This window comes from Pelodiscus sinensis, chromosome 8 (assembly GCF_052426305.1).
Source record: "Pelodiscus sinensis isolate ZL-2025 chromosome 8, ASM5242630v1, whole genome shotgun sequence".
Taxonomy (NCBI): Eukaryota; Metazoa; Chordata; order Testudines; family Trionychidae; genus Pelodiscus; species Pelodiscus sinensis.
This window is the reverse complement of record NC_143059.1, coordinates 11,499,224-11,525,927: the sequence shown is the minus strand read 5'-3', so window position 1 is coordinate 11,525,927 and position 26,704 is coordinate 11,499,224. Positions and strand designations below refer to the sequence as shown.

General features: G+C 46.5%; 1 protein-coding gene across 1 annotated transcript in view; it reads left to right on the top strand.

Moving 5' to 3' along the window:
• Window positions 1-26,704, top strand: part of ZCCHC24 (zinc finger CCHC-type containing 24) — a 175,269-nt gene that overhangs the window by 18,018 nt on the left and 130,547 nt on the right. Inside the window, exon 2 of the mRNA XM_075934759.2 lies at window positions 16,003-16,203. Within this exon, the coding sequence (XP_075790874.1) occupies window positions 16,003-16,203 (201 nt within the window). The remainder of the gene's footprint in view (window positions 1-16,002; window positions 16,204-26,704) is intronic.

Here is a 26,704-nt window from a genome sequence, read left to right as displayed (position 1 = left end):
TCCCAAGCTACAGGAATGGACCCAAATATGGGGCGCCATTACATTTCAAAAGAGTCTCCAGGTGTCTTCCCAGGTGGCTCTTAAGAAGCCATTCACACATTTTTTTGAATTGCCCTGGGTCACCAAGTCTTCCTGAATTGTAAAAATGGATCCCCATCTGGAAAAGGTTGGAAACTGCTGAGCTAGATCAACCTGCTGGACAACCAAGGCACATGTCTCATTACATCATGGACACCTTGGGCTGGATAGATGCAAAGCAGCCAGAGTTACTGTGTAGTTATTAGAAAGTTATTTTATTGACTGCATCTTAAAGATGTGGGAAGGCAAGCAAGTAAATAAAAGCTTAAACAAAAACCAGAACAAGGTTAAGATGGAACTGTGCACTTTCATCCACCCTACTTTCCCCATCATGCCTGTCAATTAGTTTCCATTTCAGAGGACAGACTCATCCCTACAACTTGGACAATAATCTGAGCAGCAATTAGAGTCGTAAGACGTGTAATACTATGTGGAAACTGGCATTACCAAATTACAACGCCAGCCTGCAGCTCCGTAAATAATTGCCTTTGGATTTGTGTGACGACCACATTAATCTTTCTCAAGAACTGGCGTTAAACCCCAAACATATTGCGATGCTCCATCTGGCCAGATGAGACATTACTTTCTGCTTTTGACAGTGACCCGAAGGCTTGTCTCTGATACTTCGGCAGCCGCTGTCCAGGTTTGCCATGCCAAAAAGGCATTATTACATGGAAAGGATGTCAATGAAACTGTCTCAGATTTAGGGGTTAATTAGAACTGTATACCAAAATGTTTAACCATCCAGCAACTACACAGGAGGGAAATGCCTTCTTAAGTATGTCTTAAAGAGGCACATATGTATTTCCAGGCATTATTTTTCTTGCATTTGGCGTGTCAGAAGAGCCACCAAAGCAAAGGAAACTTGACCCGTTTTTTTCCAGACAGTAGGTCAATTTGAGACAAAATCTCCTGTAGGAAGCAGAGATGCTAACAGTATCTGACCATGGGTATTAAAGTACCGGGATTAGAATATGTCCATCCCCACTCCACGTCCCCTTTTAACCTCACATCTTTGAACAACCTGTCTCAACACCCATAAAACTCTGTGCTTATTTATAACGGAGTACAGAGGCACTCTTAGATCTAGCTATTGGCCAGAGGTTTAATATTTTGCACTCCCTCTCCCTTCCCCTCGAAAGGTCAGGAAGGCTGGCGGTCTGTAACTTGGGGAGATCCAGCAGCGCACAGGCCAGAGAGAGAAGCAATGCAAACTCCAGCGGTAATTAGTAGTGTGAATGGTCTCCCTTGTCCCTACTATAGTGCTTATGTGTTAGAGGGTCTCTTCAGTAGAAGGGGGCAGTTGCGGAGCATTCAGAAGATGAAAAGGCTCCCTGTAGTGCTTGGTACAAGAATTAGACCATTCCTCCGAGACCGTAAGCCTGACCCATGGAAAACTTTATAGTCTCCTTCCCATTTCTTACTCCCATCCTGAGGGCTTTTGCTGGTGTCACTATAGAATGGTGCCTTGCAACTCAGTGCTGTTTCCACTGACGGTGAAGGGGGCAGGATCGAGCCTTCAGGTAGCAAGAGGTAGGAGCAGCTACTTGGATTGATAGTTCCTCTTGGTTTCTGAGGACAGGACAAGGAGTAATGGGCTTAAAGTGCAGCAGGGGAGGTTTAGATTGGACATTAGGAAAAAATTCCTAACTGTCAGGGTGGTCAAATATTGGAATAAATTGCCAAGGGAGGTGGTGGAATCTCCCTCTCTGGAGATATTTAAGAACAGGTTAGATAGACATCTGTCAGGGATGGTGTAGACGGAGCTTGGTCCTGCCTTGAGGGCGGGGGGCTGGACTCGATGACCTCTTGAGGTCCCTTCCAGTCCTATTATTCTATGATTCTATGATTCTATGTGAGTCATTCGGAGTACAGCGCCCCGTGAAGTGTTGTGGACTAGGCTGTGCATTTCAGGAGGTTGTCAGGGGCTCCTCACTCCCTCCCCCCCAACCTCCCCAGCTGTTCTGTAGCCACTGGCACCAGAGACTTAGGGGAGTGGGGTGAGGAAATCTCATACAGCTCTTTGCATGCCTCTTCCACAGGAAGCCTAGAAGTGGCCAGTCTCGGGTAGAGGTTTTTAGCGGGTTCTCACCAAACCAAACTGCCTCTGTTTTGTGGATGAGGAAAGAGGCATAGTGGGTTTGGGTGGCTTGCCTGCGGTGGCACAGTGAATTATCAGCAAACAGACTAACTTCCATTCCCTGGCTCAGTGCACTAGGCTATACGGCCTCTCGAGCTCCAGATCTCTGTGTGTGAAAGCACCATCCCTCTGGAGAATTCTTACAATTCCTCTCCTCTACAAAACCATCTAATTATACAGCAGTCTAGAATTTCTTTCCCCTCGAGCTGAGAAGGGAAGGGACAGCTGTCCTAGTTTGAGGTGCACCAGTTCTGAAAAAATAAGCACCTGCCAGAATCTGAGAGTAGATAAGGCCTCCTCCTTTTACCCGGTTAATTCGCTTCTGCAATCCAGAGTTCTGGAACAGAGAGTTTGGGGGAAAGGAGATTGTCACATGAGATGCCGCTCACTCAAGGCATCTAGATGCAGATATTCAGGTGTTTCTCTGAATCCAGACCTGCCAGCTTTCTGATAGGCTCACCTTGGGATCAGCAGTTCTTGTGCCAATGGGTTTGCCTGAGGCAGACCTAATATGTCATGTAACAAGGATTTTTAATACAAGTACGCCGGCATTACAGCAAAGACAGGTGTGTTACACTTTACTGTCCCTCTCCCCGACCAAGGTAGTTGATCCGGCCCACAGAAGTAGTAGGGAGCCCCAGACAGGCTCCCCTGCATCCCCTCATGCCGCTTAGAAATGCGGCTACCAGGCCCCATTTCTGTTTCAAAACTGGAAGGGAAGGGAGACGCTTAGGAGCTACCCTTGCCCCCAGCACAATCTTATTGGCTGGTTTCTGGCCAGAAACCGGCCAGTGGGAGCTGCTTGTTTGAATAAGGGCACCCAAGAAGAACCATGCCCCCCTCCTCAGCTCAGCTATTCACACAAGCACATGGCCAGGCAGGCAGGCTGGCTGAGAAATGTTTTAAGTTCTGCAAGCCTTAGCTCTCCAGGTAGGCCAGGCTGATTTGGCTGCTGGCTGGTAAGTCTCTTGTCCGGAGCCTGCCTCTTGCACCCCAGACCCTTCCTTCCCCAATCAACATTCCCAGACCCTCTTCCCCCCTCTTGCACCCATACCCCCTTCCAGATCTGGCACCCCAATCTCCTGCCCCAGATCACAGTCCCCTCCTATCCTAGGTCACATCCCAAACCCCTAAGTTCTAGTCCCCTGCCCTAGGTCACAACCGCCTGCTTCATTCCAACTCCCTCCCAGACTCCAGTCTCCCTCCTGCACCCCAGTTCTTTACCCCAAGCTCCCTTCCAAACCCAAGCTCCATCCCAGACCCCGTATCTCCTTCATTAAGATCATGAATGAGTGCGGCTCTCAACCGCTTTCCAAAATCTTGGAGTGGTTCCCCCCCCCCCATCAAAAATTATTGCCCACCCCAATTTAAACTAAGTCTTCCTCCAGAAACCTTTGGAGCTAACAGACCACAGGTGGCTATTTTTTAAAAGGGACACCCGCCCTTTATTTTAATGCTGGTCAGGGATTAGGACAAACCTAGTGGTTAAAGCAGAAGTCAGGGGTAAATGCCAGACCCAAGGGGCAGAACCAAAGTCAGGAATCAGAGGTGAGGGTCAGAGCCGGAGTCAAGAGTTAAAACCCTGAGGATCAAAACTGGAGTCAGAGCCAGGTTACTTGGAGTGAGTGTAAACAAGAGCAGGGATGGGAAGAGACAAGCACAGATACTATTGGAGCCTTAGGGGAATGTTTTGAGTAGCCAATGCCTCCTTGCTCCTGATGCTGGTCTTAAGAGCTTATCAAGCAGTGTGGCCAACCAGGTATCTCAGTTGGGGCCCTTGTGCTCTCAGTAGAGTGTGTGGGCATTAAGCTAGCAGGTAAGTTGTGGGCCCTTGGTCCTCACAAAGCTTGATTCCCATCTCATTCTTCCCATTTTCATACTGATCAGGAAAGCTATGGGAGCAAAGACAGACAAACTGAATGTTGCTGTAACCTGCCACCTCCCCCTCCCCTTCCCCCAGAAGTCCACAGGGTTAGGCTAGGAATGAAGTTGTCCTCGTCTCGTTTCATTAGCTTGGTTTCTGTTGCTTAGATGCACAAGCAACAATCACATGCAAGTGTAATCACATTAAGTTATGAAGAGTGGGGTTTTTGTGGGCATTGACTCCGGGACAGGAAATCTCTCAATGAGTAATTGACCCACGCAGAATAAAAGAATGTTGTTTTTCATTCCAAATAGAATTCCAGCTGAAATCATGTTCATTACATTACAGCCACAGGAAAATGCTCTTGAAAGTGATTGATAGAGAAACGGTGCAGCTCCTTTAGAATGTTTCGCCTGCCTGACTGAATAACTGCATAGCCCTGTCTTCCCCTTCAGTACCCTCTGATTGGAGAAACAAAAGACAGGGCTATGTAGTACTTTAAAGACTAACAAGATGGTTTATTAGGTGATGAGCTTTCGTGGGCCAGACCCACTTCCTCAGATCAATTTGTGGAAGAAAATAGGCACGACCGTATATACCAAAGTGATACGATCAAAAAAAAGTCAACACATATAAAATTGACACATCAGATTTTAGAATGGGGGGGCGGGTGAGGAGGGCAGGTCAGTGTCTATGAGGTAATGTCATTAGGGGTGATAACTGGGGAAGCTCCTAATGTCATTACCTCATAGACACTAACCTTCCCCCCTTCACCCGCCTCCCTGTTCTAAAATCTGATTTGTCAATTTATGTGTGTTGACTTTTTTTTGATCGTATCACTTTGGTATATATGGTTGTGACAATTTTCTTCCACAAATTGATCTGAGGAAGTGGGTCTGGCCACGAAAGCTCATCCCCTAATAAACCATCTTGTTAGTCTTTAAAGTGCTGCATCGTCCTGTCTTTTGTTTCAGCTAGACCAGACTAACACGGCTGCATCTCTATCACTCTGATTGGAGAGAGCTCTTCACATGGCATTACTCAGCCATTTGTAAGCAAATATGGGGTAGTAAGCAGCTACCGTGCCGCAGTTTAAGCAGCCTAGGAAGGCTGTGTACTTTCTATATGGCTCTAGCCATAGAGGTGAATTTCTTCTGGGTCAAAACTTGTATGGATCAAGACTTTTTTGGGCCAGTTAATCTAAAATGAGCTTGTAGGCTAGTAGATAGGGCCCCAGGCAAGGGCATCTGAGGGCTGAATCTGTCCCTACTTCTTTTTTGGCTTTGTGACCACAGACAGGTCCCTTTACCTCTCTCTCTCTCAGTTGCCCCTATTTGTACTACTGACATTTACCTTCTTTTCTTTACAAAGGGATTTGAGACCTACAGGTGAGGACTGCCACCTAAGAGAGGGACATTAGCATTATGAATGGATTACCTCAATCACACCTTGAAATCACAGCACTTCTAGAAGCCGCCCAATGCTTTAGATCAAATTCTTCAAGAATCCAGTCACTTGCACATTCCCTGGGTCCATCTGCCCATTCTCTTGATACGTAGAGTTCTTCTGTTTTTTACCAAGTCACGGAGTAAAATCTGGAGTGTAATTAGAAAGGCTGCTGTCTTGAAGTCCACACTGGGGAGCCAGACCATGCAGTAAATCAGCTCACACAGAGCGTATTGCAAGAAAGAGGCCTGAGTCTTTTCAGGTGAAAACATTCCTCCTGAAGTCTCTGAGAGTTTGCACACTTATCTGGGAGCAGAATCTGGCTAACCCAAAATAAGTATTTTCAAATCACCTATTACCAAATGTTTATTACTATTTCTGAATCCAAGATTTATCCTGACATGGTTTTGGCTTTGGCGGCTAACATATCCTATTTCATTACTCTTGCCTGTTTGAACTGCTGTCCACATGTGTTTGAGCTGCTGTTCAAATGTGATGTCACAATTTCCATTAAAGCCCCTGTGTTCAGGGACTTATAACTCAGCTATAAAAATTCATTCTGCCCTGAAAATTAGCCTAGAAAAATGAAATCATCTCTGCGATATGAAATAGCAGGCACACAAAGTCACAGGTTTGAGATGCTCTTGCCTCTCATGCCAGTATTTCCAAAATAGCTTTTTTGGGGGAACGGGGGTGGGAGCTAAAAACAAGCTATTTTGGCAGGCAGTCCTTGTTGTGAGTAGGTGTTTTTAGGTGAAGGTGGAGACCGTTACAGCTAGTGAGTTCATTCTCAAGGGGCCACTTGCATGCACAACCCTTCCCATCCACAAGAAAACCCAAGCTAATTTACGATGACTTCACCATCTTTTGGCTCTTTATTTCAAGACCTGTTAGTATAATCACTCTAACTTCTATGACATGTTGTTCATCAGTTTGTGGCCATTTATCATTTCCAATGTATTAGAACATGACAAGTGACAGGGAAAACGAGCTTAAAACCCTTTATTCAGCCAACCACAAGCATCAAATAATCCCAGTGATTCCAACTTGCTGCTAGAAATGAACCACATGCTTCAGTGTCCTGCTGAATCAGGGTGAGGATAACTCATGACGTGCTCTTTGCTGATTGCTTTTCAAAGGGCAGTTTAATTTTGTGTATAGAGGGACAGATGGCACACTGAACTACATTTGGTAGGAATAATTAGGTGTGACCCCTCACTGCAGCATCTACAGTTTAGTCGAGGGGGCGAAGAGACTGCCAGCCGAGGTTCTAAAACGGGGGGTTCAGTTGGGGGTGACTGCCGTTCCTGCATGGCAGAAATCGGTGCTTTTTAATTTTCACCCCTCAAAACGGAGTTATCGATGTGATAATGTCTCATCCACAGGATACTGACCTTCTTAGGCAGACTGGCTCGCCATAGAGCTTTTCAACCCTTTTACAAGGAGGGGAGTGGGACTATGGCATAAGAGACTGTGCACAGATAGGCTCTCTCATCCAAGCTTAACCGCTCTACCTGGGGTTTAAGGAACAGTGATCCTGTCTGCGACAGGTGGCTGCGCTTTCCATGGACTCGCTGACCCTGCACACTTGCAGTCAGAAATACCAAGAGATGGGTATGCTAATTCTGTCCCCCTCCTCTTTCTGTAGCACCTCACGTGCATTTTAGTGCACCCCAATGGAGGTCAGGATTCTCTGACCCCAAGGAATGGCCCACTCATAGACGCAGGATGCTGACGGTGGGATCACTAGCCCAACACGATAGAGAAACCCTCTGGGTTCAGGTGCCTCGCTTTTTTTATTCTGAGGAAGCCACCCAAGCATAAGGGAGCTGCCAATACCTAGGCTGTGAAGCCGATCTCGGTGCTTCCCTCCAAGCTCTCAGCGCTCTTCAACCTCAGCCGAGGAATCAGCATTAGCCGTTTTCAATGCAGTTAATGGTGCAGCCTGGGGTCAGAGCTTTTAACCTTGCAGTGCAGCTTCCACAGAGCAGTGTCCAGTTTCACACCTGTCTCTTTCTGCATAATCAGTTCATTGCCCCGTTGCAACGGTATTCTCACCTTGACACGGAATTCTCACTGATGATGGCCAAGAGCCCCCTTTCCCTCGGCACGGTCTCATTTTCACAGAAGGATCCTGCGCTCTTCCTCCGTCCCTCTCTGCTACCTTGGCTGTCAGAGAGCAGCTCCAAAGGGAGGGTTTTTTTGTGCTTGATGACGTAACAATATAAATGTACAGGCAGTCCCCGGGTTACGTACAAGATAGGGGCTGTAGGTTTGTTCTTAAGTTGAATCTGTATGTAAGTCGGAACTGGCGTCCAGATTCAGCTGCTGCTGAAACTGACCAGCGGCTGACTACAGGAAGCCCGAGGCAAAGTTGGATGCCTGGGACAGAGCAGCTGGGATGGTGCCGGGTAGGTCCCCGCAGTGCCGCACCTCAGCGCTGTGGGGACCAACCCGGCAGCACCCCAGCAGCTGTACACCAGGTGTCCCCAAGTCAGCTGCTGTTGAAACTGATCAGCGGCTGATTCCAGGAAGCCCAGGGCAGAGCAACTCTGCCTCGGGCTTCCTGTAGTCAGCCGCTGGTCAGTTTCAGCAGTGGCTGACTTGGGGATGCCTGGGGCAGAGCAGCTGGGGTGCTGCCGGGTTGGTCCAGTAGCGCCGAGGAGCGGCGCTGCGGGACCAACCCGGCAGCGCCCCAGCTGCTCTACCCCAGGCGTCGGCGAGAAAAGCCTGGTCTGCTGGGGGGGGGGGGCACACTAGCTGCGCCCCCACCCCCCACCCCTGAGCAGACCAGGGAGACGCCGGTGGTGGGACCGCTGAGACGCGCCGCGGTCCTGCACGCATCCTCCGTGGCTTTGCTCCGCGTCTCCCTGGTCTGCTGGGGCCCCCCCGCCAGCAGACCAGGGAGAGGGAGCAAAGCCGCGGAGCAAAGCCATGGAGGACGTGGGCAGCGGGACCGCGGCGCGTCTGGGCGGTCCCGCCGCCCGCGTCCTCCGGGGCGAGAAAAGCCCCGTTCATAACTGCGGATCCGACATATGTCGGATCCGCGTAACTTGGGGACTGCCTGTAATCGTAAGCAAGGCTATTTGATCATCTAAGTGCAGTCCCTCACGGACAGTAGTTCACCTCACAGAAGCTGCCATCCCAACTGGCCCTAATTGGACCCTTGCTTAGCAGTTGCGGAAGATGATTGAATGTCCTGGGAGAGCGAAGTGCAATTTTGTTCCTGGAAAAGTCCCTCTAGGTCTGATTTAAAAGGTATTAGTGGAGAAGGGGAGGGGATATTTGCACTGCCGATGCCTGTGCTGACCCTGTTCTGCAGAAGAAATACTTTTCCATCCGTACAGCTATTAATCCAGAAGCTCTCTCAACAGCTATCAAATAAAACACTATTGCTAGCAGATTTCATTTAAGAAAAATAATTACTATTGCAAAGAGAGAGACACGCATATACCCTAGCAATGGGATACTGATTAGTGAGAATCCTTCGTACACTTTTGCTCTATTTGCTGCTTTTAAAACTCATCAGTACTTGAGGGATACACGTTAGTAGCAGAGTAGTCTTCTGTTTGGTTAATATGGCTAAGACATCCATGTCTAGATTTAAGCTTTTCACGACGTCCAAAGTTCTATTTCAAGAGCCAGTGTGGCACAGAACTCCGATTTGAGATAGCAACATTCCTTTGGAGCTTTGTGCGTGTTCTAGGAGAGCTAGGCAATATAATAGATCTAATAAATCCCAAGTGAATGTTTGCTGAGAGCGTGCCCAGTAGCCAGAAGACATTGGAAATCTAAGACATCAAATGGCTTAAATGTTGTAGAGCGGCGTAAGCATCAGAATGTGCTGGCGAGTCTGGATAGTTTAACATTTCACAGAATGAAACCCTGGGGATAATTTCAAGATACAGTTGCGCTTCTGGGCCGTCTGAGTGGTACCTTCTTGAATTGTGTTCCTGTGGAAAAGATATACATTTCTTATCGGTCATCTGTTTGACCGCAGCATGGGTTCAATGCATCCAGCAACAGTGAAAGCTACCCCTTCTCTGTCCTTGTGACTCAACCCTGAACTGAGAGGATACTATAGACTCCTATTTAGTCATTGTCCCTGCCCGGGAGATGTCTAACAATGGAGATCAGTGTGAGTATTTTATGACGTGATCCCAGAGCTGGCTTAAGCCAGACCAGTCTGATACCCCCACCAGACCAAAGAGGTGTGAGATGCTAAAGCTTCACTATTCAAAGTGGACCAGACTTCATATTATGTAATTGAATGGGGCTCTTTTTCATTTGATTGTCTCTTCAGTTCCTATCTCTGCTTTTCTCAACTTCTGTTCTCTCCTCTTTACTAGCATATAGAGAGTCCCTGTTAATAGATCCTGCCCTAAGAGATGTCTGTGTCCAGGGCCGTCTCTAAAGGGAGCACAGGTCCTGGGATTACCCCCACTCCGCTCGCTTTGGAAGGGGCTTTTTAAATTTAAACAGGGAGCTACTCAGGGGAACTCTAACTCCTGCTGTTTCATGTAGCTGGCAGTTTTGGTCCCCAGCCCTGTCAGGCCTTGGCAGCAGTAGGTTCTACTCCCATGAAACCTCCCGTTGTTATGAGCACAGGTTCAACTCCAGACACAAGCAACTCCCAGCATTAGCCACTGTGTTGTCCTGATCTGTTCCAAGCAGGCCTAGCTGACCTTATCTCTGCTGGCATTCCCACCTTTGCTTCCTGCCTTCAGACCTGAACTAGTGTGTGCAACAAAAGGAAGCTCTAGAGGAAAGTGCAGACACTCCTAGCTGAGGGCCTATTTTATTTTGTAATATAACCATATCTGTAACACGCACACATTGTCCTCCTGGTCTCTCATTGTTCAAGAACGGGAGAAACATACTCGGTTTTAGGGGTTCTCTTGTCTTCCTTTGGGCATGGGAGTCCTAAAACAACAGCCTAGGAAGTGGTCTCTGCACAGCAAGGAGCAATCCAGCTTAAATGTTCAAGGTTGTTCAAGTGACTTAGAAGTCCCTTTTCTAAAGGGGATTTGGCTTTTAACTCCTAAATCACTTGGGCACCCTTGAAAATGTTACCCAGTATGCCTGCATGGACTTGAATAAGGAGGTTGGGTGGGACTGCAGCCTCCTTTTCACACATGGGGTCACCAGATCTGCATAGCAAACCCGGCTTCTTATAGCTGAGTAATGCCCTCCCATAACGAGCGCTTTCTGAAGTAAGTCTGTAAGAGTTCTCTGAGCCGTGAGGAAAGCCACATCTGCACCCAGACCGGACCAGGACCCAGAGGACTTGGGAGTCTGAGTGGGTGGTGCAAACAGACTTTTCTACAATTGGGGACTTAAACTAAGTTTTCCAAAAATTCCCTTCAGCGCAGATCCCCATTCAACAAGAACAAATAGACGTTTTGCAGAGTCACTGAGGGACGGAGAGACAGACAGGCTTTGCCAACTGGCTTTTGCATCCTCTCCCAACCAGAAGACACTAATTCTTCACACTCTTTGTAGTTAGCCCTGGGCTGTCCTTTGCTTGGGGAGTGAGAGTTAACCTTTTCCCTACTATCTTCTGATGGGCTCGATGTGGCTCTGTTAAGTTTCAAGGGAATTTTCCAAGGACAGACAGTGTTTGGTGAATACAAGTAGGTGGTCTGTGCCAAGCCACTGACTCACTGGGTGACCCCGCACTAATTGTGTGCTCCCTCTCCAGGATATTCATTATTGCAGCAGAGGGCACGGTTTTTTGCCAGTGGAGGATCAAGTAGGCTACCTGTGCAAACCCCGGGTTGGCCTTGAATGTGCCAGAAAGGGTATCACCTGCCTGCATCAATATAAAACACATCCAGGAGGCTAAACCACTCAGCACACAGTTAACCTGTGGAACTCCTTGCCAGAGGATGTGGTGAAGGCTAGGATTTTAACAGGGTTCAAAAAGAGCTAGATAGATTCATGGAGGTTAGGTCCATCAATGGCTATTAGCCAGGGTGGGTAGGAATGGTGTCCCTAGCCTCTGTTTGTCTGGAAATGGGTGACAGGAGACGGATCACATGATGATTACCTGTCGTGTTCCCTCCCTCTGGGGCATTTGGTATTGGCCATTGTCAGCAGACAGGATATTTTCCAGATGGTCCGTTGGTCTGACTATTCTTATGTTCTTAATGTAAAGTGGATGGGGAATGGAAAGTAGCCTCCGATGCAATCTATAGGCCCAATCCAATGCCCACTGGAGTCAATGAAGGACTCCTCTCGCCAAGAACGGACATTGGATTGGATTCTATGAGAAGAAAAAGCGCTTGTGCAGATTTTACTGCAACCTCGTTCTTCTGAGTCTCAGGAGATTTGCATGTCACACCCCCCCCCCCCCCCCCAAGGAAGATCTTTGGCTTGCTGCAGAGGCTGGAAGGAGTGGAATTTCTCACTGCCTGTATGTAAGTTCACTGATCTGAAAAGTGGGGATGACCCAGATATTTCACAGGGTAGTTGAGGAGGTCAGATATTCAGAGCACGTGTAATACAGAATCCTCACTCGAAATGTGCTATTAAAAACATTTTGTATTATTCCAAGTGCACGTAAGCGAAAGTGGCTCCTTGGGAGAGAAGAGCTTCATGAATTAATAACACATTTGCTTTCATGGCATTTCCCCTTCCTTTTAGGAATTGGCTGCCAAGATTTTCTCATTCCGGTGGAATTCCAGAATCCAAGACAATAAATAATAATGATGGTTGAGGTGGCCTTAGTCACTATGGGTGCATCTATACTACAGCGTTATTTTGGAATAATGACCATTCCGAAATAATAATGCAAACATCTACACAGCAATTCTGTTATTTCAGAATAAATTCAAAATAACAGATGGCTTATTCCGACTTCAGTCGACCTCATTCCACGAGGAATAACACCTATATCGGAATAGCAGTAGTGTGGATGCTCCATTGCTGCTATTTCGAAATAGCTCCTCCCCAAGGCCATTCAGAGTAATTACTCCTCAGTGCCTCCTGGGGCTCTGTATCGAGCTAGTGCATCCACATTAGGGAAGCCTGTCTCAGACTAATTTTGAGGCTTCCCTGTAGTGTAGATGTGTGATTTCGAAATAAGCTATTTTCGAGTATTTCTTCCGGAATAGCTTATTTCAAAATAAGCGTGCAGTGTTAGACGTACTCCTGACGACCAAGGCAGTTAGAACCTTTCAGTTATTTGTTTGAGTTAATTTTGTACATTTTGTACAATTATCCCATGACAGAGGTCCAGATTCTGTGTTCACCACACTTAGGCCACATGCCAGGTAAATAAAGATAGCAACCTCCCAGCTGAGATCAGGACTCACTGTGCGAGGCATTGTGAAAACACACAGTACAGACTCTGCCTCCCCAAAGAGCTTCCAATGCAATTGGTCAAGGCAAAGGATGAAAGGGAAACTGAGGCAGAGAGTGAGAGAATTGTAATGTCTTTCCCAGGGTCACAGCAAGTCACTGGTAAAAGCAGGAAAAGAACACCGGTCTCCCCAATCCAGTGCCCTATCTATTAGAACTTTTGTGAGTTGGGTAACTTGGAATATGTCCATACTGGGAAGTTTTGGTGATGAGAATACTGCCAACATGCAAAAGTTGCCTGAAAGAAAGTTGCTAAATCATGCTTATGCTGCCGTCCTCTGTCGACATATCATGGCCACATTGTTAGCTCCCTGTCAACAGAAAGCAAAACCATGTGGGTAAGCAAACTACAGTGCCTGGTGTCATTTTCAGTCACTAGGCACCGTGGGAAAGCACGATGTAGCGCAAGCCATTTGGGGATCATGAAAAAGTCCCGTCATCCACCTCTTTGCTTCCCAGCCCTCCCAGGGCTTCCGACTTATTTTTGTGCCATTTGAAACTGAGGGTATGTCTACACTGCCACCCTAGTTTGAACTAGGGTGGCTAATGTAGGCATTCGAACTTGCAAATGAAGCCCGGGATTTAAATATCCCGGGCTTCATTTGCATGTTCCCGGGTGGGCGCCATTTTTAAATGCCCCATGGTTCGAACTGCCTGCCCGCGGCTACATGCGACACGGGCTAGGTAGTTCGAATTAAAGCTCCTAATTCGAACTACCATTACTCCTTCTGCAATGAGGAGTAACGGTGGTTTGATTCGAACTACCTAGCCCGTGCCACGTGTAGCCATGGGCAGGTAGTTCGAACTACCAGGCATTTAAAAATGGCAGCACCCGGGAACATGCAAATGAAGCCTGGGATATGTATATCCCGGGCTTCATTTGCAAGTTCGAATGCCTACATTAGCCACCCTAGATCGAACTAGGGTGGCTAGTGTAGACATACCCTGACAGTCCTTGTTGTGCACTCCAATATCTGCTGTGAAAAATGATGGATCCCAGACTTCTCTCCCGTGCTGAGTTTGGAATGCTTAGGACACCACACATTGCAGCAGAGCTACTGTTGAATTTACTCCCAAAGGAAGTCGACTCAAATGCGGACAACAGGGCGAATGACGGACAGCAACAGAACGGTAGCTATCAGGAGTGCCCGCCCTCCACAAAGCAATGGCAACATGCTTCCCGACCGAGCGCTGATTCGGGTGCCCTTCAGTTGCTAATCAGTTTAGAGTGGGGAAGTCTACAGTCAGGGCAGCGCTTCTGCGAGCGTGCCCGGCAATACATCCCACATTGCTGCATAGAACGGTCACTCTGGGAAATGTGGGTAACATAGTGGCTGGCTTTGCTGAACTGGGCTTTCCAAACGGTAGCATGGCAATCGATTTTTGTCAAAACTGGGTGTGGTTTTTGACTTTTGTCACATTGCATTGTGAACGCTCTCCGGGTTATGTTGCCAAAAAGGGGGGTTTGGTGACGAAACTTACCAGTGTAGACAAGCCGTTGGTGACTTTTGCCTCTGCTGTGGCTGCAGGAAATTGCAAAGAGTGACAACAATGGCCTGTTACTTACACCAGGTTTTCATTTGCATATCCAAAACCACTGTCCTAGGATGCAATGGATGGCTTCACATTATACAGAGACCCATGTCCTGGTCTCCCTTATTCAGCTATCCTGCTGTGACTCCTTTATTATTTGAGCATCACTGTAGCTGGGCAGTAATCCTGAATCTCTGGGATTCTCAAAGATTAGTGAATTCATTTTTCAAACTCGCTGAATCTCAGCTTCTAGCATCTATTTATATCAGTGATTCTTTTAATTAATTAATTAATTAATTAATGTTGGCCCTCATTACAGGCAGCCCCCAACTTGCGATGCAATCCGTTCCTGGGGAAGCGTTGCAAGTCAGGGGCGTCATAAATGCGGGCCGAGGATGTAAGTTGGGGGTTTCCGGCCCCTTCTGCACTTACAACCGTTTTTGTAAGTGTGGGGGGTTGGAACTCGGTGGTCGTATGTCGTGGGGCCTCCTGTACAAGTTTCTGATTGATAGCATCGAAAAAGAAAGTCGTCTCTGTAGGCACAGAATGGATGTGATTGCACATCCTGGTGTAAATCAGGAGTGACTCCCTAAATCAGCAAAGTTACAGTCCTGTAAAACTATTGTGAGTGGAGAACCTGGTCTAACAAGTTCTTGGTGTTACCATGGCAAATGTGTCTTACCCATACTTTGGGTGGGAACAACTATCTATGCTGTAGTCCTGTCTGCACACATATGCTGCTGTGCTGCAAAGCCCAGAGGAAAAAGCGATTTTTTTTAATGTTTTAAAATTCCTGTCAACCAGTTACTATCTCTTGTGTCCTAAGGCATTAATGAGAATGACTATTTGTTTTCACTTAGCGCCTGCGTAGGTGCTTATGGGTTGCCTGCTGTTCTGAAGCTTCCAAATGGCAATTGGGCTTCCTTTTGGTTGGATTTGGGAACAGAGATCCCATGCAGGGGAAAAACAAAACTGGGTATTAGTTGTCTATCAGGAAGTGGTTAAATCATAGCAGTTTCCCCCGGCAAATACAGGACAGACACAGGTCCAGGCCAATCTTATTGCTTAACTATGAAACCAAAGACATTGTTTATTGTCTCATTAAGCAGCTTGCAAATGAACAGTTAGGTTTTTCTTGGTCTCTCCCCCTCCCCACCCTGCTTTCCCAGGTTCCAATATTGTCCTTCCTAAAATCTGCACACACCAAAAATGTTACTTTTCTGTGGGTCACGCTTCAGCGCTGTGCTTGGAAGCGCTAACCACTCCGTGACTGGGGTTGAGTACATCGCATCAGAAAGCAACCCTCACTTAGTGGCAAGGCCGGGATGAGTGAACCGTGGTGAGCCGAGAACTTTTTCCACCAGTGGGGTGGCCTGGCCCATCGTGCTATCTTTAGGTTTACAACCGAGAGGCCTCCATATTAATAACCCGTATATTGCTTTCACAAAGTATGCAGCCCTGCTCTTAAACACTCTCTCCAAGTTCCTGCTGCTATTTTTAGCCTGCTGCTGCTCAGAACACCCTCAAAAGAACCCTTAGGACAGTACTATATTTCTTTTTCTTTCTTCTTTTTGTGCAGGCGCTGAGTAGCAGTCTGTATAAGAGTGCATCTCCCTATGGCTCTCTTAATAACATCGTGGATGGGCTAAGCTCTCTCACCGAGCACTTCTCTGACCTATCCCTCTCCTCAGAAGCCAGAAAACCCAGCAAGAGGCCACCTCCTAACTACCTATGTCACCTCTGCTTTAACAAGGGACATTACATCAAAGACTGTCCACAGGTAAGTGAGATGCGTTGTTCTGAAAGAGTGTTCACTCCGCCACTCGTCTAATGAGACAATTTCCTGAATGTGAGTCATTAGAATTGGCTGTTTTTTTTCCAGAGCAGCTTTGCAGAAATATCTGGACAATTTGCCAGGCTAGGCCTAAGTTCTATTCACCCACCTGTTAGCATGGGGCCTGTCATGGCGTTTTATTTGTGTCTTTTCCCCACACCTGCGCTGTGCATAGGTGTTAGAACTAAGGAGTGGGCAGGATTCCCTGGCTTGAAGTGGTTTCCATCATGAAGATGAATTACATTGACTCAAGCGGCGAGGAGTCCTGTGGCACCTTATAGACCAACTGAAGTGTAGGAGCATAAGCTTTCGTGGGCAAAGACCCACTTCGTCAGATACATTGACTCAGTGGCTCTCGGCACTCCCACTATGCAAATTGTTCCAGCACCCCTATCTCGGCCACAGTACATCCTCCCATCTCCACAGAAAACTCCCCTCCCCTCAGTCCCCTGTAAGCTGCCTGGCTGTGCATCTTCCATTCAATTCCTCCCCCCCCCCCCCAGGAGCTCCGAGCTGCGGCAGGGAGAGATACCCCTCCCCAAGCCTCAGAGTTGCCCCTCTGGGGGAAAGGGGCCCCTCCCAGTTGGCCCCAGCACAAAGCTACCATGGCCAGAGCAGCTCTGCACTGGGGCCATCAGGGAAGCCACCGGCAGCTGCTCCAGCTCTTGGGCAGGGAAGGGGGGCAGAGGCCTCAGGCCTCTGCGTGCTGCCCCTACCCTGAGCACTGGCTCCCTGCTCCCATTGGCCAGTGTTTGCAGGCGAGAGCAGTGCACCACAAAGCCTCATGTGCTCTTCCTAACTCCCCCCCCTCCTCGGGAGCTGGATCTTCTGGTCATTTCCGGGGCACAGCACAGTGCCCCAGGACAGTCGGGCACCAGGCAGCCTACTCAGGTAAACCTGAGCCAAAACTAGGGGTGGAATAGTGCAGTCCATTAACCAATCAACTGATCGGCAAAAACGTATAGACTACATGCATCCCCTCCCCCACTAGTACATTTTGTAGCAGGCTGGCCAGCAGCCCAGCTCAGTGTCTGGTTTGTGCCGGGTGCGGGACCTGCCCCTGCTGTGGCTCTGCATTTAAAGTGTATTAGGAGCCAGGCGGGCAGGCAATCCAGCTCAGTTCCATCTCGCACTGTGTCCGGGAGCTCAGCCCCCACCTTGGACAGGGGCTTCTGCTGCCTCTGATACAGAGGCAGCAGTGCGGAGTGACAGGCAACCAGTGGCTCCCCTTGCGTACCAGCACCTGCCTGGCACTGCACACTGCAGCGAACTGGCTTCTGGCCCCACCCCTGGGGACTATAGAATAGTTGTCTAATGCATAAAAATTCATGAGGTTAATCGACTATTCAATTAACCGATATTTAACATCCCTAGCCTAAACCCACTGTTCCTCCCTAAGCCCCAACCCAAAGCCACCTCCTGTACCTCATACTCCTTATCCTGGGCCCAAGCCCAGAGCCCATATCTCCTCCTGTATCCTAACCTCCAAATCTGAGCCCCTCCCCAAACCTAGAGCCTCCTCTTATCCCACACCCGTTATCCAGACCCCCAGACTGAGCCTCACCCCCTCTTGCAGCCCAATTACCTGCCCCAGCCTGGAGCTTTAACTCTCTCATGCCAGCCCCTCAGCCCCACCCTTGCCACACACAGTGTCTGTGTGCAGAATGACTTTTGTTACATGATGCATCACCTCCATATTGGTGCACACAACAAAAATTGTTCCATACATGGACATAAAAAATTACATAATCTCACTCCAGGCATGTGAGTGGGTAGATTTTGGCAATGGTAAAGGTGGTCACTGAGTAATTTTCCCTTTTGAGGATTGTACTAAATTAATTTTAAAGATGCTATTTCTTAGCTATTTTGGAAATAACATTTAATTTAAAAACAGAGCATGTAATAGAAGTAGCCAGCACTACACATTATAAAGCAGGGGTGGAGACCCTAAGGCCTGGGAGCTGGAACTGGCCCTTGGGACTCCAGCTCCTTCTCCCCCCACTATCTTCTAGCCTGGGCCATCCAAGACTCTGGTGTTGCTTCTCACTTGTATGCGGCCCCAGACTGATTTTTTTTCTGTGACTTTCTGTGATTTTTTTCTAAGTATTTTGGCCACTGACCCAAAAAAGGTTCCCCACCCCTGCTATAAAGCAAGAGAAAATGTTTTATCAGATGAAAACCTTGAGCCAATGTTGTAGAAACCCAGTCTTCAGGAATCGATGGTGCAAAATATCCTTTGCTTGATGTATAAAGCGTTTATGCTACTTGGCTAGAATTCAGGATGGTTCTTGGCCTAGTAGATTGCTTTTTCAATAGCAAAACTGACCATGTTATTTCCTTAAAGAAGTGGGGTAGGGTAGTTACCAATTTGCATTGCTCCCTTGAAGATGCAAATCCCAATGTGGCAAGTTTTCCCATCTTCTTGGCATTGCTGAGGCGCACTGGGTTCCTATAGAAATAGAGGAGGTGGTTCAAACTTTCACAGCTCCAACAAGCACTCTTCTCAGAGTCCTGAGGCAAAAAAATGCTGATGACGTTCCAAAAATACAGACGTGCATATTAGTGGCATCCTCTTGACCACAGTTTTTACCTCTTGGCTTCTTCACATGTAAGCTTTGTTCTCTCACTAAAACTGACCACCGTCCACGGTACCTAAAGGAATCAGGCATATAGAAGCTGGAATAGCAGGCAGAAGGAATATATGCCAGTTAAGCAAGATCAGCATGAAGCTGAGTCTGAAGTCAAATGAACTTTACCTGAGTGTATTCCTGTTGCAATTGGTCACAGAGGGGTGAACCAAAGAGGCAGTTATCTCCGTGATGTTTTAGCTGCAAATGTGCCACTTGTTTTAAGGGAAACTGTGGGACAAAACACCCCACACTGCTCTGCAAATGTACTTCAACATATTGCATGTTGTATTGTTCCAGGTACACGGAATGGAACATTCTGTTCAGGAATGAGAAAAAAGTTCAGAAATGTGTTTTAATTTTCAGGTTAGCGTGTGCTGGTAAGACACCGAGATGCTCCTGTGAGGACATACATTGTGCAATGCTAGAACAGAAGTGTACTACCTGTAGCTGTGTTAAATACACCAAGTACCAGACTCCAGTGCAATACTGTGTGAGAGAAGTGTGTCTCTGTGTATGTACCAGAGAAATGCATCAGGTTCCCTAGCAATCAGTCCATGTCTGGCAGTGGCTTGTGTAAATTGTCCCCAGTGACTGTATCAGCAACATCTTCAGTGGAGATTTGGAGCTAGTGAAGGAAATTAACTAAAAATAGAAAATCAGTTAATGCAAATTAAAGCCATAACACTAAAACACACGATCTACAAAAGTTAAGGTGCCTACAGCAAGGTGACTGTGTTGTACACCCTGTGCAATTTGTGTATGCCTGTGGGCCCAGATCCTCAAAGGTATTTAGGCATGTACCTCCCATTGAAATACTGTTGAGGATCTGGGCTGTTATGATTTAAGCAATATTATTTTAAGCTATCCATTGAAATAAAACAGGAATAGAAAATATTATTTACAGTATGTGCTCTGTGGCTGAGTTGTACTATTATAATGTGTGTGTGATTGTGTTTGTGAATATGTGTGTGTCTGTGCATCAGGATATACCATGTTTAGGGGGAGGAGGTATGAAATTAGATCCGTTTGTGTGCAATTTCAAGCATAAACTCTGCTTCAGTAAAGCACTTAACCACAAGCACTTTACTGGGACTTAAGCGGGCAGTTGAATGCTTTTGTTGAATAGTGATGTACTTAAAGCTGTGCTTATAGTTAAGCGCATCCTTAAGAGTTTTATAGAACCAGGGTCTTTATTTTCAAATGCCTGAGTCTGGAATCAGCACCACATGGCTCCATCTGGCACCCCGCTGACTTCAGTGAGACTTGGTGCCAGTTGATAGGTCCAACAGCATGGATCCAATTGCAGGATGGAGCCCATGTTATCAAACCTCTTCCTTTTACCGATCCCTCTAACTGTAACTGATTTTGGTTTTTTAAATTATTCCATATACTGCGTAAAAGTTGTAGGGTTTGGTGGTTAATTTCTCCCAGTGTCATGAAAAAAACAAAAGCTATTTTAATATAGTACAACGATTAAAGCATTATTCCATATTATTTTAAATTATGTTTTAATTCAGACAGGGGAAAGAGAAAAGAATCAGACTTGGACAATATAAAAAACAGTAAATCACGTGGTTTTATATTCTTTTTCCTTTTTTTATGTAATAAGAAACAGATTTTGTTATGTAGTGTATTATGGAGTTTTTCCTACATAACAAAAACATTACCTCACTTCAGGACTCTTTAATTCTCCCTTATTCTCTGTGTTGCAAACATTATAACACAGTGTTTGCTTTTCCTGCTGCCATGTGAGTTGACGTCATGCCATTCCGACAGAAATATAAGTCCTTATTTCAGATTACACCTTGCGAGATGACCCAATCCAGAAACCTAAATCACAACATGTAAAATCTGATTTTTCTACACCTAAGATATCTAAAGGTTCTTTGCATTTGAAATGCCATCTCAGTGCATTATATCAATTCTGAAGTATGATTTTATAAAACTCTGATTTTTACAAAGGTTTTTGGTGTATCCCCAAAGACTTTTATAAAATCATGGCTACTTGTCATTTTTTTTTTTTTTTGGTGCAGGTGGAAATAGAGTGATATCCCTTTGAATAGTTTATGAGCCCTTTAGGTGCTGTGTTTTAGAAGCTCCCATAAATGAGTCAGAGCGGTATTATGGATGCAGCGAGTCATTGTTCGAATTTCCATGACATCCCTGCTGCGAGGGGGCAGCAGGATAAACTCTCCCATTGACTTCTCTTACTCCTCGTGACCCAGTAGGGTATTGGAGTTGACGGAGCTCCATCAGCGGTCAGTTTAGGAGGTCTTACTAGACCCGCTAAATCAACCCTCAGAGATTGATCTCTGCAGCATTGATCTCTTGGTAACTGGAGACAAGGCCTTAGTAAACACATTTATTTGGGACCCAGGTTTCCCTGTGGTTTCTTCACATTGTAAGAGGACAACACTTTCAACAAATCACTTTTTCCCACATGTTCCTACACTTGCTCTGAACTGGTTTTTTGAATGTAATCGGCCAGAACAGCTAAATTTCCACTCCCATCAGGCATGTACTATTCTATTCTAAACTGACTGATTTTTCATCAGGACTTTCAGTCCTAGAATGACTGCTGGATCGAGGCCAAAATATCACACCTCAGTGTAATTTGGATCTCTGTGCAGTTATATCTAACAATGGCAAACATACAGCACATTTAATTTAAAATTATAATGTGAAGAGTGAAATAATAAGTTTTTTTTCTTTGTTCCCACGTATGCATATGCTCAAAAATATAAACACATGCTTAATTTGGGTAAAAACTTTTTGTGCTTATCAAGGGTCCCACATCACTGAACCTTGCATCTCTGAACTTGTCTCTGACCTCACCTTGTACATCTTCCCCAAGACCGATAATGTTCAGTCCTGGGCCAGTAACAGCTATTGTTTAGGTAAAATGTCATGAGTTTCTAGTCCGGTATCTCACAGCCCTCCTAGACTAGAAGTGGGAGACAATACCCACATTATAACAGGACACATCCAGAAATGTAGGAACTGAAAATCAGACTGTGGGGATAGGAATGTGTAGAAAATCTATTTTAGGTCATTTTAGAAAGGGTTTATTGTTTCCCAAATGTTATGGTTACAGACTTGATAACTAAAAAAAATTACAGTATTTGTAAAATGATATTCCTCCTCTGTAATGTAGGTGGCATATGCAAAATACACGATGGCATGTTGTGATATAAATATCTTATTGACATCCATTTGGGATAACCTGGATAACACACTCACTGCTTCACCACCCTTGATTTTATGTGGCTGTCCCAAATTGAAGCCAGTGAAACTTTATGTGGCATAAAAATTGTGTGGGTCTGTACACACGTACACACAGCACAAACTATGCTAGCCTAACTTCTGGGATGCCACAAGTGCTTGGGGCTTCTGGCCTGTTTTAATTCCTTGTTGGGAGAGGAATGTGTGATTGCATATTCAGGATAGGCTTTCCTAGGCTATATTTATAATATGCATAGTTCCCTTTATTGCTTTGAGCAATGGTGGATTAGCAACAAAGCTAACAGAGATTCAGTTCAGTCTCAGGGCTCTAGCAAAACATGTCTGTGTTCAAGCCAAACCCCTTCTCGGTGTGCTGCTTCTTGCAAGCACTAATTCCAGCAACTAGGTCTTTGCGTCTGCGACGGGGTGTATCAGCCCCACACCGGGAAGGCGGAGCCTAATCAGGCCCACCTGGCCGAAGAAGCCCTGCCCCCCACGACTCGGCTGAGCATGCTCAGACCGCAGCCCAGGTATAAAAGCCTGGAGGGAGGCTCAGTCTGGGCTGCCTGCCAGGGAGGAAGGACCTCGGCGGGGAGCTCCTGACCAGCATCAGCCAGCCGATCAGAGGGCGGAGAGCAGCGACCCGAGCGCCAGTTGGGATGACTCCCTTGCAGCCTGCAAGGGAGACGCGACCCCCAGGGAAGGAGTGGGGTGCTATCTCGCAGGATCAGATAGGAAGTGGCCCAGGATGGGGACAGGAGCTGCCTCTCCTCTCCCTTCCCTCCGCCCCCGGAGTCCTTGGCGCATTTCGGACAGATTCCCCGCCGAGAGAGGGGTGAATTCTCCTACCACTCACAGGGCCCTGGGCCGGGACCTGGTGGGTAGCGTGGTCCCCGGTCCCCCTATCGGGGGTAGCCACTTCCCGTGACTTGCTGCCACCAGCCGGTGGACCCTGCCTTAAAGGGCCAGCTATTGACTTGGTTCATTGGCTCGGGCCGGTGGACCTGGCCTTAAAGGACCAGCGAGCCTTTCTGAATGACCCGTTCGGGTTGAGCTGCCCGTTAGGCCCTAGAGTTGGGGCCAGGCCACAGCTGGGAGTAGAGTGCACAGGGAGGGCCATAGACCTGGGAGGGGGAAAAGAGAAGCCACCTCGTGACAGTGTCCCATCATGAACCAAATGCCTGCAAGTCCGGTTGTAAGAATACATGCATGGCCTGTCAGTTGACTATCATCCCACATCTATAGGTTCTGAATGCTGGCCAAAGAATTCTTTTGACCCCTTAGTCACTGAGAAGGGGTGTAGAATGATTTTGCCAACAAAGAGGGAACTGTTTGAACTCCCTACATTGGAAAGGATCTCGTATCACGGAGACTCTACGTAATCCACCCTGGGACATATGGTGGTCTTAATACCATACGCCGATACTTTGAGCACTAAATCATTAATCCCCAACAAGGAGAGTTGGAAGATACTTAAACTTGTGTTTGAATATTGTCTCTATTTTTGTGTATGTCTAGGTCCGTAAACATAGGTGATGGGTATAGACATATAGACGTGTCTATAGAAATAGAAAGATATAGGTACCAGCATAGACACATGCACAGTGGAGAATGATACTTGCTTTCCTTTGCAGAACTCTAACATCTGTGGATGAAAATCACTGTACTGGCATGATTCCAAGTCATTGCAGCTAATAGCAGGAATAACAAACACGTACACATACATGTACACGTTTAGATGTTGTTTCCTCTGTGGACAGACTGAGAGAGACCACGTTCCATGTGCTCAATCCGTTACTTAGTCCATAGGGCCATGCTGCCTCATGGCACAGAGCCGTCCTTCCTTGTGATCCGAGATCATGCTGGCTGCCGTGTAGCAGAGCTGGGTCAGGTGGCAGCTGTTTGGCTGAGTGTGTGTAGTGACCTGGGGCTGTGAGTGGTTACCTGCTCCCGACAACAGTCAGCTGACCTGGAGCATGCCCAAGATTCAAGGACTTCTGCTTTTTAACAGACACCGAAGGGGGAAAAATCTGTAATCTTGATTAAAAAAAGGAACAAGCTTTCAACTTAAATGACCGGCTTGTGTGTCAAGGCTCTTCTTAAACAGAAGAGAAACTCTTACTTTCTAATGAAATATGAAATCCTCCTTTACTTTTTATAGATCCCCAGAATCAGGCCAGGAGTTCAAAGACTTAAAACCAGCTCTAGGACGTGGGAACAACAGTTACTTTGAGGCTACAAGCATCCATACATACTATGAGGAAATCCTCACTAGCTACATAGACGCGAAGACTTACAGAGCTGAAGGAGCAAGGCCCATTGCGATCACCTAGTCTGACACGTTGCAGGCCACAGAACCTCACCACCCACTCCCATAATAGACCCCGACCTCTGGCTGAGTTCTGACGTGCCTGTTGGCAATGCAATGGGATATTGTTAGGGATGGCCACAGAAGGGTCTCCGTTTGACTTGGCGAATGTAAGTGTGGATTTCTGGCTTACAATTAAATGCACCCATTTTTTTAGCAAATCAGGGAGTGCAGCTTTGAGATTTGTTGTTCAGTTATGAGATTTGGTGATCAAGTACATGTTCTGCATTTATGAAGGTTTCAGAGTCTTGGGTGCGAAGGCTCTCAAAGTTCACCAGAATACTCCTCCATCTTCTGGGGTTGGAGACCAGATATGTGGGCATTTGTTGTTACATAGGGCACAGATTACAGGCCGTAGGACTTGAGAATTGGAAAACAACATAGTATCTGCATCCTGCAACCTCTCGTTAGAAGTGAATGGCATTTGAATCACTAGCCCAGGTATTATTTTACTCAAACATGGAGTAAGTGGACTTTTTGTGATAGACATTCTACAGAAAGACAACAGGCCAAATACCAATGTGACACCCCTGACTTCTTTCAAATCAGGGTTATTTTGGTCTAGTGCATCTCTACTCAGAAAAGAGAATGCTCTTAGCCTGTACTTTATGGGAGTATATTAGTATTCTGTCTGAAATTCAGAAGATTCTCCAGATTTGGTTCTCTCCTCAACATAAGTCTCTGCTAACAAACCATTTTATCTTTCTGAGCCTTACATATGGAAAGTTGGACTATGTAAAAGTCAGACACGTGTATGTATATAATGTGAAACAAATGTCTGGCTTGTAACAAAAAAATAGATCAGTTTTATATCATGACATATGAGAGAGACAAGGTAGTTAAGGTAATATTGTTTATTGGACCAATTTAGGGAGAGAAACAAGCTTTTGAACTTCATGAAGCTCTTTTTCAGATCTGAAAAAGGCCAAGAAGAGCTCTGGGTAGCTCAAAAATGTCTCTTCCACCACCAGAAGTTGGTCCAATACATTGTTATGGTGTAAGAGGGAAGGTCCTATCATGGATTGATAACTAGTTAAAAGACATGAAACAAAGGGTAGGAATAAATGGTAAGTTTTCAGAGTGGAGAGAGGTAACCAGTGGGGTCCCTCGGGTCTGTCCTGGAACCAGTCCTATTCAACCTGTTTATAAATGATCCTGAGAAAGACGTAAACAGTGAGGTGGCAAAATTTGCAGGAGTTACTAAATTGCTCAAGATAACTAATCATAGAATCACAGAATAATAGGACTGGAAGGGACCTCGAGAGGTCATCGAGTCCAGCCCCCCGCCCTCAAGGCAGGACCAAGCTCCGTCTACACCATCCCTGACAGATGTCTATCTAACCTGTTCTTAAATATCTCCAGAGAGGGAGATTCCACCACCTCCCTTGGCAATTTATTCCAATATTTGACCACCCTGACAGTTAGGAATTTTTTCCTAATGTCCAATCTAAACCTCCCCTGCTGCACTTTAAGCCCATTACTCCTTGTCCTGTCCTCAGAAACCAAGAGGAACAAATTTTCGCCTTCCTCCTTGTGACACCCTTTTAGATATTTGAAAACCGCTATCATGTCCCCCCTTAATCTTCTTTTTTCCAAACTAAACAAGCCCAGTTCATGAAGCCTGGCTTCATAGGTCATGTTCTCTAAACCTTTAATCATTCTTGTCGCTCTTCTCTGTACCCTTTCCAATTTCTCCACATCTTTCTTGAAATGTGGCGCCCAGAACTGGACACAGTACTCCAGCTGAGGCCTAACTAGTGCAGAATAGAGCGGCAGAATGACCTCACGAGTTTTGCTTACAACACACCTGTTGATACAACCTAGAATCATATTTGCTTTTTTTGCAACAGCATCACACTGTTGACTCATATTCAACTTGTGGTCCACTATGACCCCTAGATCCCTTTCCGCCATGCTCCTTCCTAGACAGTCGCTTCCCATCTTGTATGTATGGAACTGATTGTTCCTTCCTAAGTGGAGCACTCTGCATTTCTCCTTATTAAACCTCATCCTGTTTACCTCTGACCATTTCTCTAACTTGCTAAGGTCATTTTGAATTATGTCCCTATCCTCCAAAGAAGTTGCAACCCCACCCAGTTTGGTATCATCTGCAAACTTAATAAGAGTACTCTCTATCCCAATATCTACATCATTGATGAAGATATTGAATAGTACGGGTCCCAAAACAGACCCTTGAGGAACTCCACTTGTTATCCCTTTCCAGCAG